This window comes from Pseudoliparis swirei, chromosome 4, assembly GCF_029220125.1.
Source record: "Pseudoliparis swirei isolate HS2019 ecotype Mariana Trench chromosome 4, NWPU_hadal_v1, whole genome shotgun sequence".
Lineage (NCBI taxonomy): Eukaryota > Metazoa > Chordata > Actinopteri > Perciformes > Liparidae > Pseudoliparis > Pseudoliparis swirei.
Window position 1 is genome coordinate 3,447,000 of NC_079391.1, and position 15,608 is coordinate 3,462,607.

At 37.9% G+C, this 15,608-nt stretch overlaps 2 protein-coding genes across 2 annotated transcripts in view; one reads left to right on the plus strand and one right to left on the minus strand.

Annotated features, from left to right (window-relative positions):
- Positions 1–1,308: 1,308 nt before the first annotated feature.
- Positions 1,309–13,990, plus strand: rec114 (REC114 meiotic recombination protein). Its single transcript, XM_056412678.1, has 6 exons — positions 1,309–1,386; positions 4,333–4,422; positions 9,633–9,710; positions 10,531–10,695; positions 12,439–12,501; positions 13,360–13,990. Exons 1-6 carry the CDS (start codon positions 1,309–1,311, stop codon positions 13,522–13,524), a joined length of 639 nt encoding a protein of 212 aa, XP_056268653.1. The 3' UTR covers positions 13,525–13,990.
- nptnb (neuroplastin b) overlaps positions 13,626–15,608 on the minus strand; it is a 46,770-nt gene continuing 44,787 nt past the window's right edge. Inside the window, exons 7-9 of the mRNA XM_056411991.1 lie at positions 15,047–15,068; positions 14,855–14,928; positions 13,626–14,757 (exon numbers count right to left, since the gene is read on the minus strand). Coding sequence (XP_056267966.1) covers positions 14,868–14,928; positions 15,047–15,068 — 83 coding nt within the window. The 3' untranslated portion in view covers positions 13,626–14,757; positions 14,855–14,867. The remainder of the gene's footprint in view (positions 14,758–14,854; positions 14,929–15,046; positions 15,069–15,608) is intronic.

The window sequence follows — 15,608 nt, forward strand, 5'->3', positions numbered from 1 at the left end:
CGCCTTGCCATTCTGCTTCCAACTGAAGAACAAGCAGAGGGTTAAAGGGTTTGTGTGACCTCTCTGGATTGGAAAAACCAGGAGCTCAAGTGGGAGGTGTTGAGCTGAATCTGAGGGCCTAGTTGTGTGAGACTACATTTCCCAGAGTGCAGCAGGAGCAGCAGCAATCAGTGTTGCTTATTAGGAGCACCTGTGGGGATGCTCTGATGCATTTTGTAAAGACAAGCAGCAGAGAGAGGACGCTTCAGGTCACTCCACGGTTCAACCTAAAGACGGCAATGGTGAAATGATTTGTTTAATTTCATGGTGTTTAAAAATGGTGATTTTGTGTTAAAAGAATATTTCATTTTGATTTTGGAAAATGAAAAGTATAAAATGTTTAATTAAAATGTTTAATTTAAAATGTAATTCATGTTCTGTCTTTAAGGTTACAACCTAATTCACTGGCAGAGCAATCAACGAACAAAAGAAAAATAAAAGAAAGATTAAGTCAGTAATTTGAGTTGTCTTCACGTCCTTTGGAAACGGTGAACAGGAGCTGGACTTGACAGCCACAAATGCATTGCTCCCGGTGAGACTCATTTCTGTTGTGTGATTTCAGTTAATACACATATACCAAATAGCCCCTTTTTATCCTTTTATTAATCAAACCACATGGCTATGGTGCAATTTCAAGAGAATAGAGTACTAAACAAAATAACTATACAGCGGGGTTGCAAAACAAAGCTTAATACACTTAACAGTCAGCACATTTAATGTATTAAGTTAGTTGTGAACTTTATCCCTCTTCTTACCTTGTGTCATGTCTCACCTGCTGTCAAGTCAGCATCTGGACCTGAGAATAAACGAGATCAGAATGATGATTATACTGTAAATATAATCAAAAACCACACTGCATAATCCCTGCAATATGTATTCCAATAATTCATTGCACTCTTGCAATATGTGTATAATGCCAACCAAGCCCCGACTTCAAATAATATTCAACAGTATTTTTCATAGACGCTCCCTTGTAAATAGCTAAAGCCTCTAAGCACCAACACTTAAATTCGTCCAGATATTATGACAGGAACTATAAACAATAAAATCAACTCGGAACATACCATTCCGTTATCTTCGTTTCCAAAAAGAAAATTGCAGACAATTGCAGTCTGTCTATTCTAAGTTATCCAATAAGGATGTCATGTTATTTGTTACGTGTGTTTTTGGGAATAGCGTTACGTAAAAACAACAACCAGGCGTTACACTAACTACGCTAAGCCGGTTAGTTATATACAGACAAAAACAACGCCTTGAACGTCCCTGGAAATGACCACCAGTCCGTCATGGAGGTTGAAGCGCTACGGGCGGTGTATTCCAGACTCCACGGGGGGGAAGCAGTGGAAGGTAACGGACGTTTAACGGTTCTGGCGCGTGCGCGGAGGGCCTCAAACCAGTTAGCTATAGAGTGGCTAAAGCTACTGTTCGCTATTGAGCTAACTTCCGGTTAGGCCCAAATAACACAATCTAATTTATTATAGCACGATTTCACAGCACGTCACACAGTCATGTACGGTCTTGTAACTTACATTTTGTTCTCAAAATAAATAAACTGTTGGTGTCATTTTAAGTTCCCAGGGGCTTGTTTTAAGAGGAGATACCCCACATTTAACTGCTAGTTAGCTAAGCTAGATATCACCGTGACACGTCCCCAGTTGAAAAGGCCTGTATGTTATGTTTAAACATATTCAACCGAGGCCTCTATTTTTACCACTCCATGAATCAGAAAATACATCGTCAATAGTCTTAACACCATGATATAAATCAAGCTATGTATGATGTTTGAATACATCCATCAGAATATAGTGGTAACTGGAAAGTTTGGTATCTGTTGGCTAGCAGTAAGTATTACATTAGTGGAGGCCTGCCCTGAGTACGTGGAAAAAGTAACGTTAATTGAGATAAAACTAAGTTAACACATTTTGCACATACACCTGAAATTTGCTGACAGCTTTTTGTTTGTAGCTGTAGTGTATACACCTCAATGTGCATTTTGGATCTTTTCTTTCCACTCGTCTTGAGAGAAGACAGTTTCTGGAAGCTAAAAAGCATTGTTTTCATTTCAGTTTCTGGTACTCAAATAACACTTCAAGACACAGAAATAAAAATATATTGGAAATACAAGTGTCCCAGTAAGCAATGAGCCAACATGCACAACATGGCTAAATGGAATTCAGCAATCAATTGGATTACTTACATCTGTGCTTTTCATTTCAAATGTCTAATGAAGATGCCTCTAAGTTAACACTAAGTGAGATAAATACCTTTGGTCAGGCAAAGTAAACCATTTAAAGAACCATCATCTGGTCATTATTTATTGTACTTTATAAACTGGACTTCCATTTTAAAATAATAGACTAGTGGACAATTTCTTGATACTTATTACAGCAATTTTGTGTTGCATTCACATGTTTCACATGCTTTAAGTCAAATATATATATACTACTCCAAATAGCTTTGGATCCAAGCGTGAGTAGTAATAATTAGGGCTGTGAAACGATTAACATTTTTAATCGGGTTAATCACAGGTTTTTGTGGATTAATCATGATTAATCACATATTACCGATATTCTCGGTATATTTTGTGAGAACATAGAGATTTATGACAAAAGACGGATATATACATTTATACATTCTTCTATACAATGGTGCTGCAACTCAGCAGTTATTTAGCAGTTTTCTTCCATATGGAACATTAATACATCTTCATCCTAAACAGAATGTTTAACCCTCCTGTTACCTTTCGGGTCAATTTGACCCCATTCAATGTTTAATGTCGGTGTTCTTTGGGGTCAATTTGACCCCAGGCTGTTTTCACTGTGTCAAACATATCAGAAATATCAACTTTTTATTTATTTAAAGGGCTATTTAGGTAGTCAACAAACAAACATAAAGTACCTCACACTTAAACTTGGGAAACAATATTAATTCTAATAATTTTCTGGAGGTTTTAATTGCTGGGGTCAAATTGACCCCGAGGGTAAAATATGTTAGTAAATGTAAAGGTAACAGGAGGGTTAAACAGAGCATTTTTCTTGTTTGTCAACCATTAACTCCACCATGATACAATCTAAAGGTGGACAGATTGACAAGTGACTTTTTTTGCTCGGTCCCGATGCGCGCTACGGAGCTCTGTGGCGCGCCAGACGGAGATCGATAAGTGTTAACGCAACGTAGAGACAGAGATGACATGCTGCTGTGGAGATACGATCAACAACAGACGTTTAGTTTAATAAAGAACAAAGACGTGCTCTAGAGAACATGTCAGGGGCAGGCCAATCTCTTTAATGTCATGCGATCTACCGACACTACGCCGCGATCGACTGGCAGGTCGCGATCGACGTGTTGAGACCCTGATCTACAGGAAGTAAAGTCGTAACAAGGTTTCCGGAGGTGAACCTGCGGAAGGATCATTACCGATGAACAGACCGTCTGCATGAGAGCGGACAGAGTTCAGATTGAAGTGGTGTATTGGAAGCTCATTTTGCAAGTGACTTTTTTTTCGTCCCAACGACCAACAACAGACGGATTGGAAGCTCATTCTGCGCATGCGCTAAATGCGTAAAAATTAAAAAAACTAGTTAAACCTGTAATTGGATTAACTGAGTTAACGCGTTATTTTTCACAGCACTAGTAATAATGTAATGCAAAACTGTTTTTTACATGGGCAAACCAAATGTCAGAATAAACAACTACGTTATAAATCTATGACCACAGCCTTATAGAGACTTGTCAACTTTTTCACAGTTAAGATAAAACTATTTGGCGACTATGTTGATTACTTGTGGAAGTCTGTCTCGCAATTGTCAATATTTCCCCTCACTTGTTAATTATCTTTTACTTGTTAAGTATCCAAGTTACATTTTTACCTGTGAACTGGGAATGCAGATGTTTCTATGGATGCCGTTGTGCCTTTCATGAAAAATATCTAACTAGATGGAAAACTGTACCTGTATGTTTAGTGTGAAGACAGTAACCAAGTATAGTATTAGAGCTACATCTCCGAATTAGTTCGGTGCATTTACACTCCAAGCACAATACAGTGTGTAATATACAGTTCAAGGCAATTTGTGAGGCTGGAACGGCAAGATTTTATCAACTGATTAATAATACAATTATTAGATTCTAGATACTCGTGATTTTATAAAACCACATCAGAAGGAAGTGTATAGCTCAATGCTAATTGATTGTCTTATTTAGGCCACCTTAATATGAATAGATAAACCCATCATAAGTTAATCAGGAAAAGCAATTACTCACTAACCGGCTAATATGATCTTTTATTTCCACCAGGTCTTTGAGGCAAATGACAACGGACCAGAAATGTTCCTCACGATTGTGAAATCTGGATACCTGCTGGTGTTGCAAGGACAGGAAAGCTTGGTAAGAAGACCGTGTCGCTAGACTTACTTTGTTATTGTTTTGTTTTACATTTTCTGATATGTGCATACACCTAGCGACTACGCCTTATTTTACTGATGCTGATAGACTGCATGTTTAAACTTCTTTATTTTGAGCTTTCAGAAACTTTAGTTAAGATTTAATACCATACATTTTATTTACTTTATAGATGATTCCAGTTATGTCATTTCACTCGATACAATTTACATTCTGAAAGATTAATAATTGATACAATTTAATTTGATTAACATGATTTTGGTTCAAAATATTATCAACATAGGATAATCAAAATGTTGACAAAATGAAAAAAGAGAAAGCGTACCTTTTAAATTTTTTGTGTGGCTTTATTCAGGCTGATCTAAAAAAAAAAAAATTTTTTACATGTTGATATTGTCTGTCACTGTTTTATGTTGTATTGTATGAAACTTTGTGTAATGTGCTACTGCTGCTGTCTTGGCCAGGACACTCTTGTAAAGGAGATTTTTAATCTCAATGAGGCATTTCCTGCAGGTTAAATAAATAAATAAAAAATTGGCATAGTTTGGACCCAAATACTGATGACGAGGCAGCACGTAGTGTTCAATAATTTTATGACACATAATAAATTTACTAATTCACTCCAAAAACAGGCACCAACAGAAGACAAATCCAATATAGAAAAAACTAAAACATTTGACCGCTAACGCTATAACTTCTCCCAAAGAGAGACAACCAACTGACACTCAGAATAAATACACAATAAGAGGAGGGAGATTGGACACAGGTGGGACCAATCAGGGCGGAGCAGGCAATCACAGAGGCGGGGGAAAAACAGAACCGTAAAAATATAACATGAGACGAGGAAAAAAACACATAAAACAAGAAAAAAGTCGAGATTACGGTTCACATAAAAACAAAAGCAGATCATCCAATAAAAGCCTAAAAAAGATTGTAATGCCAGAATTTCTTTTAAAAAGTCTGAGGGCTGTCGACTTTATGTCCGACAGCTATAGTTCTGTGGCGTAACATAAATCTAATTTCTTAAGGCTTGGATGAAGACCTTGAGACATGTTCTGCTGAAGAGCACAACGTTTCTGCTCAACCCTGGTGACATTAAATCAGATTGTTTTGCTTGGGTCACGCCAAATGTCCCTCAGAACTTTTGGGGCTTTAGGTTCAAAATCAGTGATGTAATATATGGAGTTCGTACGGTCATGGAAAACCTGGAAAAGTCATTGAATTTTAATTTTTTATTATTATTTCCAGGCCTGGAAAAGTCCTTGGAAATGTTTTATTCATATGTTCATTTACGCAGTTTGATTAAAAGAATAAACATGTATATCAATATTTATTCTTTTAATTAAACTATTGTCTCATATGTGTCATTTAAGGTATATACTTGTGTGAGATTTCACAAAATGGTTGGTCATGGAAATTTGGTTTAAAGTCCTGGAAATCCATTAATCAACATGTGGATGAACCCTGTTTATGTATTATGCTCACATTAACCTAAAATGCACTTAAAATATGTGATGTGGTATTCAGGTTTAGCCAGAATGTGCATGCCATTCAATTTACATCTCACATGCCTCATAGAACACAGACTTGACGTGTGAAAACAATGACCACAAATAGTTCGGTTGAGCCAACTTCTTCAAAGTAGAACATGATACCGGGGCTTTTTTTTTTTTACCAATTATTGTGTCCGTCAGATATAAAAACTTCCTGCCCTACGGACAACCAATACATGTGACGGCCTCCTCGGTGTCTCAATAATGGAGTCGTGGCAGGTGACACGGATATCCAGGGCGTCGAGCCAGACGGGTATTCGTGTCAGGCTGCAGAGAGGATGATGGACGGCTTTGTGAGATTTGGGGCAGTGAAGAACGCTCCGGAACTTCTGGGCTCTGAAGGAGAGTTTTGGGAATTTTCTTTGAACACAACTGGAATGTTCTGTATTTGATGAAATCGAAGGGTTACTTTGCGATCGATGTAGCTTAGCGTCTCTCTTTTTAAAATATTTTTTTCACAGAAGAGTGCTTTTAATTTCATTGTTATTGTTGTTGTTATATATATATATATATACACTACCGTTCAAAAGTTTGGGGTCATCCAGACAATTTCGTGTCTTCCATGAAAACTCACTTTTATTTATCAAATGAATTGAAAATGTAATAGAAAATATAGTCAAGACATTGACAAGGTTAGAAATAATGATTAATATTTGAAGTATTAATTTTGTTCTTCAAACTTCAAGCTCAAAGGAAGGCCAGTTGTATAGCTTATATCACCAGCATAACTGTTTTCAGCTGTGCTAACATAATTGCACAAGGGTTTTCTAATCAGACATTAGTCTTCTAAGGCGATTAGCAAATACAATGTTTCATTAGAACACTGGAGTGATAGTTGATGGAAATGGGCCTCTATGCACCTATGGAGATATTTCATTAGAAACCAGACGTTTCCACCTAGAATAGTCATTTACCACATTAACAATGGATAGTGTGTATTTTTGATTAATGTTATCTTTATTGAAAAAACAGTGCTTTTCTTTGAAAAATAAAGACATTTCTAAGTGACCCCAAACTTTTGAACGGTATATATATATAATATGTTGTCATTAGAACATAATCAAATGGTGTTGTGGCGCTCCAGTGGTACTTCTGGTTCCACTGGCATCTCATAATGTACATATCAGGCGTTCATTCTCATGGAGAATGTTGAGATGTTGACAATTCAAAGAAAAAACAACAACAACAGCAGCAACATAACGTGTTCTATTAAAACCTTCTGACCATTATAAGCCACCAGAGCAGATTCAGCCCCAGATTCAGCCCCAGATTCACCCCCATGGCATAGTTACAGATTGTAAAGCCCTCTGAGGCTAATTTGTAATTTGTGATTTTGGCCGATACACAACAACTGGAATTAAATTGAATGCAACGCCATTCCTCCTATAGATATTCCCTCATTTAGTGTTTTGATGATGATGATGATGATGATCAGGGGAGGACATTTACATATTTTTTAGGGGGCACTTTTTTCTTTAAAAAAGAAATTGGGGGCACTTTTGAAACTTGTGAAATAACATTTAACCTTTGTTCAAAAATAATAAATATACTTATTTAGGCTTACAGGATATGAGCAATCGTCATAAAAATTATAATAAGACTTTTTTAGCAACATTCTACAGATTCACAGATTCAAAGTGTTTTCTTAGATTTTTAGAACAAAAAACAAACAGAAAACATAAATCAGACAATCATATTACATTTCATTCATATTTCTTTGTGGTTATTTATTATTACTTTTATTAAACAACTTTTAACAATTATAACTTATTTCTTTGTTTTTTATTTAAAAAATATATATTTATTGATTTGTTTGTGTCTACCTAGTACATGCAATAAAGATAAGACAGCCCAACAAATAAATATATATAACACTATTAAATTATATAAATTATGGGGGCATTTGTTGCCCCCCTCCTGGTCATATCTGGGGCAACATTATATTTCTTAGGGGCAGTTTTGACCTTTGCCCTCGTGTATTTCCGACGCGGATGATGATAATGATGATAAAGATGATGATGATGATGAATTTGCATAGTTCTCAAACCATCTCGTGACCCCCTCCTGCCTTGTCTGGGGGAACATCTACATTTGATAGATTTCTGCACACATTTATTCAGATTATTCCTTTAATTAACTTCAAACTGCACAGTCGGTCACTCACATTTGCATCTGAATGAACATTTAAATCCAATAATCTGGTTTCCTAATTGGTTATTGTAATAACGCATTTGGATACCACCATAGAAAACAAGTTTATGCAGAAAAAAAAGATATACTTTCTTGTTTATTTCCATAATTACACATCCAGAAATTGAGTTGTTTAGCATTGAAACCAGAGCTCACTATTACTATATTGCATAACTGTGATATAATATAGTAGAGCACCTAGCATTGTTCAAAGGGAAATGATTTTTATATACCTACAGTGTTCTTTTAAATTTGAAAATGCATTCATCAAAATAGTCTGATCACACTATTAAGTTATTGTTTGATTCCCTGTGAGAAAACATGTTTCCATGAGCCTCAAAGAGGCTGTGAGGTTATTAAGTAAATAGAGACCCCTGCAGACAGCTTGAGGGAACTATTTTAGAGCGAGTGGAAATGAAGCTGCTTTTCACTTGGAGCAGTACAGAAGAAGATAATTAAACATTCATAAAACAGGGTTCATGGAAAACCTGGAAAAGTCCTGGAATTTAAAAAAAAGTCATTAAAAAAAACATTACAAGTTTGGGAAATTTGAAATGTTTTTATATTCTTATGTTTCATTTACGCAGTTTGATTAAAAGAATAAACATTTATATGATTATTTATTCTTTTAATCAAATTATTCTCATTCATTTGCATCATTTAAGGTTATTATACTTGTGTATACACGGAGAATTCACAAAATGTTTGCTCATGGAAATTTGGTTCAACGTCATGGAAAGGTCATGGATCCCTGCTATAAATATCCCAAAAATATATATATTTTTTATATGTATGTTTCATTTACACAGTTTGATTGAAAGAATAAACATTTATATAAAAAGTAAAAAACCTATTATTTTATTAAAACTGTTGTCTCATTCATTTGCATCATTTAAGGTGTATACTCATGTATACATGGAGAATTCACAAAATGTTTGCTCATGGAAATTTGGTTTAAAGTCATGGAAATCCATCAACATGTGCTATAAATATCCCCAAAATACACTACCGTTCAAAAGTTTGGGGTCATCCAGACAATTTCGTGTCTTCCATGAAAACTCACTTTTATTTATCAAATGAATTGAAAATTGAATAGAAAATATAGTCAAGACATTGACAAGGTTAGAAATTCTTCTAAGTCGATTAGCCAACACAATGTACCATTAGAACACTGGAGTGATAGTTGATGGAAATGGGCCTCTATACACCTCTGGAGATATTTCATTAGAAACCAGACACTTCCACCTAGAATAGTCATTTACCACATTAACAATGTATAGTGGGTATTTTTGATTAATGTTATCTTTATTGAAAAAACAGTGCTTTTCTTTGAAAAATAAAGACATTTCTAAGTGACCCCAAACTTTTGAACGGTAGTGTATATATTTTTTATTATGTAATCCAGCCTATGGAACCTGTTTACATTATCTTTGTCCTCTTGTCTCTTCTCAGGATACCATCCCTTTCCTCGGTGGGTCCGTCAAAGTGCAACATAAATCTGAAAACCTGATATTTCGATACACCGTGAACGTGAGTCGCACAAATATGAGGATTTTCTCCAGTTATGTCCTAATACAGGGGTCCCTAAACTTTTCCCTGTGATGGGGGCCGGGGTCAGTTTGTAACAGCAAAAGTGTGACGATCGCAGGGGTGCCTAAATGTAAACATTTATTGTAAATATTAATAAACCTTTCCGGGATCTTCACAGAAAAAAAAGTCATGAAATAAATAACACTATTTATGAAATATATAATAACCAAATACCCCTCTCTGGGTTCTTCACAGAAAAAAGTCAGGGAATAAATAACACTATTTATGAAATATATAATAACCAAATACCCCTCTCTGGGTTCTTCACAGAAAAAAGTCATGAAATAAATAACACTATTTATGAAATATATAATAACCAAATACCCCTCTCTGGGTTCTTCACAGAAAAAAGTCTAGGGTTTTTCGTGGCCAGACTGAAAAAAAAAATCATAATGCGTCTCTGGTATTGTTCAGGAGGCCGGGCCAAATGTGGAGGCGGGCCGTTTCCGGCCCGCGGGCCTTAGTTTGGGAACCACTGTCCTAATACTTTACATTGATTAAACTGTAACTAATTCAAAGCAACGGCAAGTAGTCCAGGTCTGGATTTCCTTTAATACTATTTATCCATGGATTCGCCTGAACATTGAATTTCTAAGAAGTCTTCCTTTTACTTAATGAGATGTCAGTTTAACACACACACACACACACACACACACACACACACACACACACACACACACACACACACACACACACGGGTGTGTTTTCATTGGTACGATTTAGATGGACAAACCCAGATTGTGTGTGTTTGTGTTTGCAGGGAGAGAGCCGCGTGATGAGGATGCAGCTCGACGGAGCGGAGGAGTGCGCCCGCGCGGTGGCAGAACTCAAGAAGTACGTGTCTGTCACCACTCAGGACGCCACCCCCCCGCCGCCGCCCCCCTCCAATCAGCCCCCCGCCGAGGCCTCGGCGCCAGCCGCGCAGGTTCACCGCTCCGCACTCGAGTCAATCAAATGTCTGCCGCGGAAAAACCCACACTCACACCCCAGAGGATCTGTGTGTGCGCTCAATGGGCGGCATTCTTTGAATTCATGTATTTCAGTGTCATTTTAAGTGACGTGATTTAAGCGGTGCGGTCCGGACCGATTGCGTAATCGACGGTGTTGCGGTCACTAGATGGCGGTGTTTACAAAATACTGATTTTCTTCGAGGTGACATTACAGCTACAGTAGGCCCTGAGATAGAGAACAGCTTGTGTGTCGTGAGCCAATCACAATACAGCATATGTCATGGAATTTTAAAATGGTTTATTTCCAGGCTTGGAAAAGTGCTGGGAGAAAGAAAATTCCCCAAAGTTTTGCATAAGACTTAAGAATATAAGAAATGTGTTATATTCATATGTGCATTTACGCTGAGTTTTAAATCATTAATATGCTTTTAAAAGAATGACGCTCTAAATATAAGCCGGTATACGCGCTTTCATACTTTCAAATGTTCCTCGCTGCAAGTGAACGCACCGTAACTGAAAAGACATAAATGTCTATTCTTTTAATCTTAATTATCGCCTGTTCATTGGTCATGTGTGTGACCCCTGTTCATTGGTCATGTGTGTGACCCCTGTTCATTGGTCATGTGTATGACCCCTGTTCATTGGTCATGTGTATGACCCCTGTTCATTGGTCATGTGTGTGACCCCTGTTCATTGGTCATGTGTATGACCCCTGTTCATTGGTCATGTGTGTGACCCCTGTTCATTGGTCATGTGTGTGGCCCCTGTTCATTGGTCATGTGTGTGACCCCTGTTCATTGGTCATGTGGATGAACCTGTTCATTGGTCATGTGTGTGGCCCCTGTTCATTGGTCATGTGTGTGACCCCTGTTCATTGGTCATGTGTGTGACCCCTGTTCATTGGTCATGTGTGTGGCCCCTGTTCATTGGTCATGTGGATGACCCCTGTTCATTGGTCATGTGTATGGCCCCTGTTCATTGGTCATGTGGATGAACCTGTTCATTGGTCATGTGTATGACCCCTGTTCATTGGTCATGTGTATGAACCTGTTCATTGGTCATGTGTATGACCCCTGTTCATTGGTCATGTGTGTGACCCCTGTTCATTGGTCATGTGTGTGACCCCTGTTCATTGGTCATGTGTGACCCTGTTCATTGGTCATGTGTGTGGCCCCTGTTCATTGGTCATGTGTGTGGCCCCTGTTCATTGGTCATGTGTGTGACCCCTGTTCATTGGTCATGTGTGTGGCCCCTGTTCATTGGTCATGTGTGTGGCCCCTGTTCATTGGTCATGTGGATGACCCCTGTTCATTGGTCATGTGTATGGCCCCTTTTCATTGGTCATGTGGATGACCCCTGTTCATTGGTCATGTGTATGACCCCTGTTCATTGGTCATGTGTATGACAAATTGTTGATTTATTTAGACAAACAATAACAAAACAACAACATGCCAGCATCTAACCGGTTCAAGTTTACACTCTGTGGATGAAATAGTTTATTGTTATTTTGCGTCTGGATACCGAGTCAAACTTCGACCCGGCCTCAACATGAAGGACAGAGGAAAGGAATGGCCATGTGACCTTTATGGAGGCGACACGCTGAAGGAGTTCACAGAGCGGATGAAAAGGGGCTTTGAGTGGAGCATCTGATTCTATCGGAAGCCATTGATTGGTCCTCTGCTGGGTTGGGCAAACACGTTTCTTCTCTCACGCGACAGGAAAAGGTGGAGGTGGAGCCCGAGGTCGTCACAGGGTCGTTGACCATCAGGCGTCTGACCCAGGTTGGTGATCCTGAACGTTCTCTACGCACCATCTTTATTGTAATCTCGTGTTTCTTTTAACTTGCATTCGGTTAATTTTGCTTTTCTAAATTAAAACCTTTAAAGGAAGGTATCCCAATGATTTGTTCTTCTTTTTTTTTTATGTCACTGAATTTGAGTTTGAGTTCATTTATTTCAATCAGCAAAATATACAACCATCAGTCGTAAACAAAAGAAGAAAGATACCTGTGGCTGACCGAGAGGGTTGAGGCTGAAGCTATCGAGCTGATAAGTGCCCTAACCGATGATTGCTTAAAAAACGTATTCCAAAGAAACTTATATTTATATATATATATATTTGAAACAAAACAAACTAGAACGGGCACTCGGTAGAGCGCTTACCTTCGCATATCACAAGATTGGGCATTGAATTATGAACATTTTGGCATTTGTTGCATGCCAATTGGATAGAAATTGACCGCGCTATGGTAAAAATAAGATTTTGACCTTTTCATGACCTTGACCTTGACACGATCGATCCCAAAATCTAATCAAATGGTCCCCGGATAATAACCAATCATCCCACCAGATTTCATGCGATTCGGTTTAATACTTTTTGACTTATGCGAATAACACGCACACACGCATACAAATACACAGCGATCAAAACATTACCTTCCGCATTTTCAATGCGAAGGTAACAAACCATAAATTCAAGCATTTGTCCCCATAATCCGTTACTTCTTATGCTTCATCAATACCGTCAAGTCTATACTTCTCCAGAGTCATGTTTTACATTTTTTTGTTATTAAATTGCACCTGATTTTTTACTTTCTTTGATGACGTCATCAGTTAAATTATCTGTCGGACCTTCCGCAGCACATCCTGGGGGAGTCGGCGGTGACTCTACCTCAGGCGTACCGCGACCCTTCTCAGGCTCCGGGGGACCTGGAGCCCGTCCTGCGCCTCTGCCTGCTGGACCCCGGCTTCCCCGCGTTCGTGGAGTCCGTGGAAGACGAGCTGAGGAAGCTGCTCGAGGGGTGAAGGAGAACCTCGGGAAAGGTCAAGCGGAGGTCAGACAGCGCGTGTTGCTTATCGTGAAAAGGGACAAACTTTTACAAACACCACCCCAAAAAAAATCTGGATTCAATTTTTCATTTTTTATTCAGAAAGAAAATATTGGTCTCACTTATATGTTTGATTGTGGCTATATACTCTGGTCCCTCTCTTCCCACCTTAACGCAGGTCCATTTCCACTGCAACACACATGGGGGGGTACACCGTATTGAAAGAGGAGTCATGCAGCTACAGCGGTGAACGTTGCTATGCCAGCTTCCATCCCACAATATTAAAGCTTCACTGAGTCAAACAAACTGCCCTCCATATATCTATTTAAGAATACATATTGCATAGGATTATAGCCATGCTATACAGTTAAGAAGAGAAAAAACTAAAGAAAATTAAAAACCAATTTGTGACAATTGGGAAATATATATATATATATATATATATATTAAAAAAAATATTTTTTTTCTTCCAAAAGATTTTGCTATCATTTGAACACTCATACTTCAACATATACAAGACACCTAAGTTACTCTGGAAAGAAACAAATAATAATACACTTTTATCGTTTTTGTTTAGATAGTTAAAACACAAGTCATTTTTCTGTAATAACTGTCAATTAAATTTAAATACTGCCATTGAAGCCCTTGCTTCACAATAAAGTGTCACAAAATCAAACATCTGACCATGATATGCTGTACAAATTCTCAAGAATAAAACTATCGTACACATATATATATATGCGTATACATACATACGTCAATATATGTATATATACGTATACATGTACAGGTCATTTCAGATGCAAAAAAAGCCACACGAGGGATAACAACAGAAAATGTCTATTCTGAGTATCCTATTGCGTAATTATCTTGCATGCATTGTACATGATATGTAATACAAAAGGGAGCACCTCATGTGAGGGTGTGACCAAAGGAATAAAGGAGACATCGAACGGCACGTTGAAGATGTGTACACCTTTGCGGTGGTTTTTCGTCATTATTCGTCATCCTGAAATCTCCAACGCTGAAAGACTGAATAAGGCATGCTTAAGACAGCCGTTATGTTCTCTTTGTTGCCAGTGTTACGCTGATATTGTTTCTCATCGAAATGAGACGATATATGCTTCTTTTTTTTTCTTTCTCGAAACTGATCCGACCTCTCGATACCTTCATGTTGTCAAAAACTGCAGTTTAGGCAATTTTCTTTTGCCTGTGAAGAGAAAAATGCAGAGAAGGCGTGACCAGGGATAATCCTCACATGACTTCTATATTTAGATATCTCTACAGCCTCGACAACGCCGGCTTACCCCCGTGAATTGCTTATTTTGTATTCCTCTGGCGAATGTTTTTGTCCTTGTGGTTGTTTGTTGAATTGGTTTTCCTAGCGGGGGGGGAAAAGAAAGGAGTTGAGATTTAGGGATTTGCAGATAATTCGGTAATTCAAATCCCAGAATTTATGCGGAAATAAAGGGTATTTATCTATTTATTTAGTTACTTACGTCGGTGCGGCTGGTTCGTCATCTGTGACGGGAGAAGAGAGTGGAACAAAAAAGCAGAATACAGAAGTCAAATATGGGAAAAGCTTAAATTTCCGTGTTGCACAATTCTGCACAATTTCGGCGAAATATACTGTGTTTCTTTATTTTCACAATGTTCCTTAAAAAAAAAATCCATTTTCAGAAATCTTAAATCGGCAAGAGACGACTAAATATCCTCGACTACTTGAACACTAGCGTGGGAGAGTCGTGCGCTGGTGGGAAGCTGTGACATCACAGACATGGGAGTCAGCAGCAACAGGTCAAAGTTCAAAACTGCCCCTAAGAGATATAATGTTGCCCCTGATGTCACGAGGAGGGGCAACAAATGCCCCCATAACTTAGATGATTTAATAGCATTTTGTTTGTGTGTCCTATCTGTAGTGTCTGTACTGGATAGGTACACACAAAAAAATCTATAAATATAATTTTAAATTATAAAAAAAACATAGAAATAAGTTATAATTGTGAATAGTTGGTTTAAAAAATGTAATAACAATAAATAACCACAAAGAAATAAGAAGAC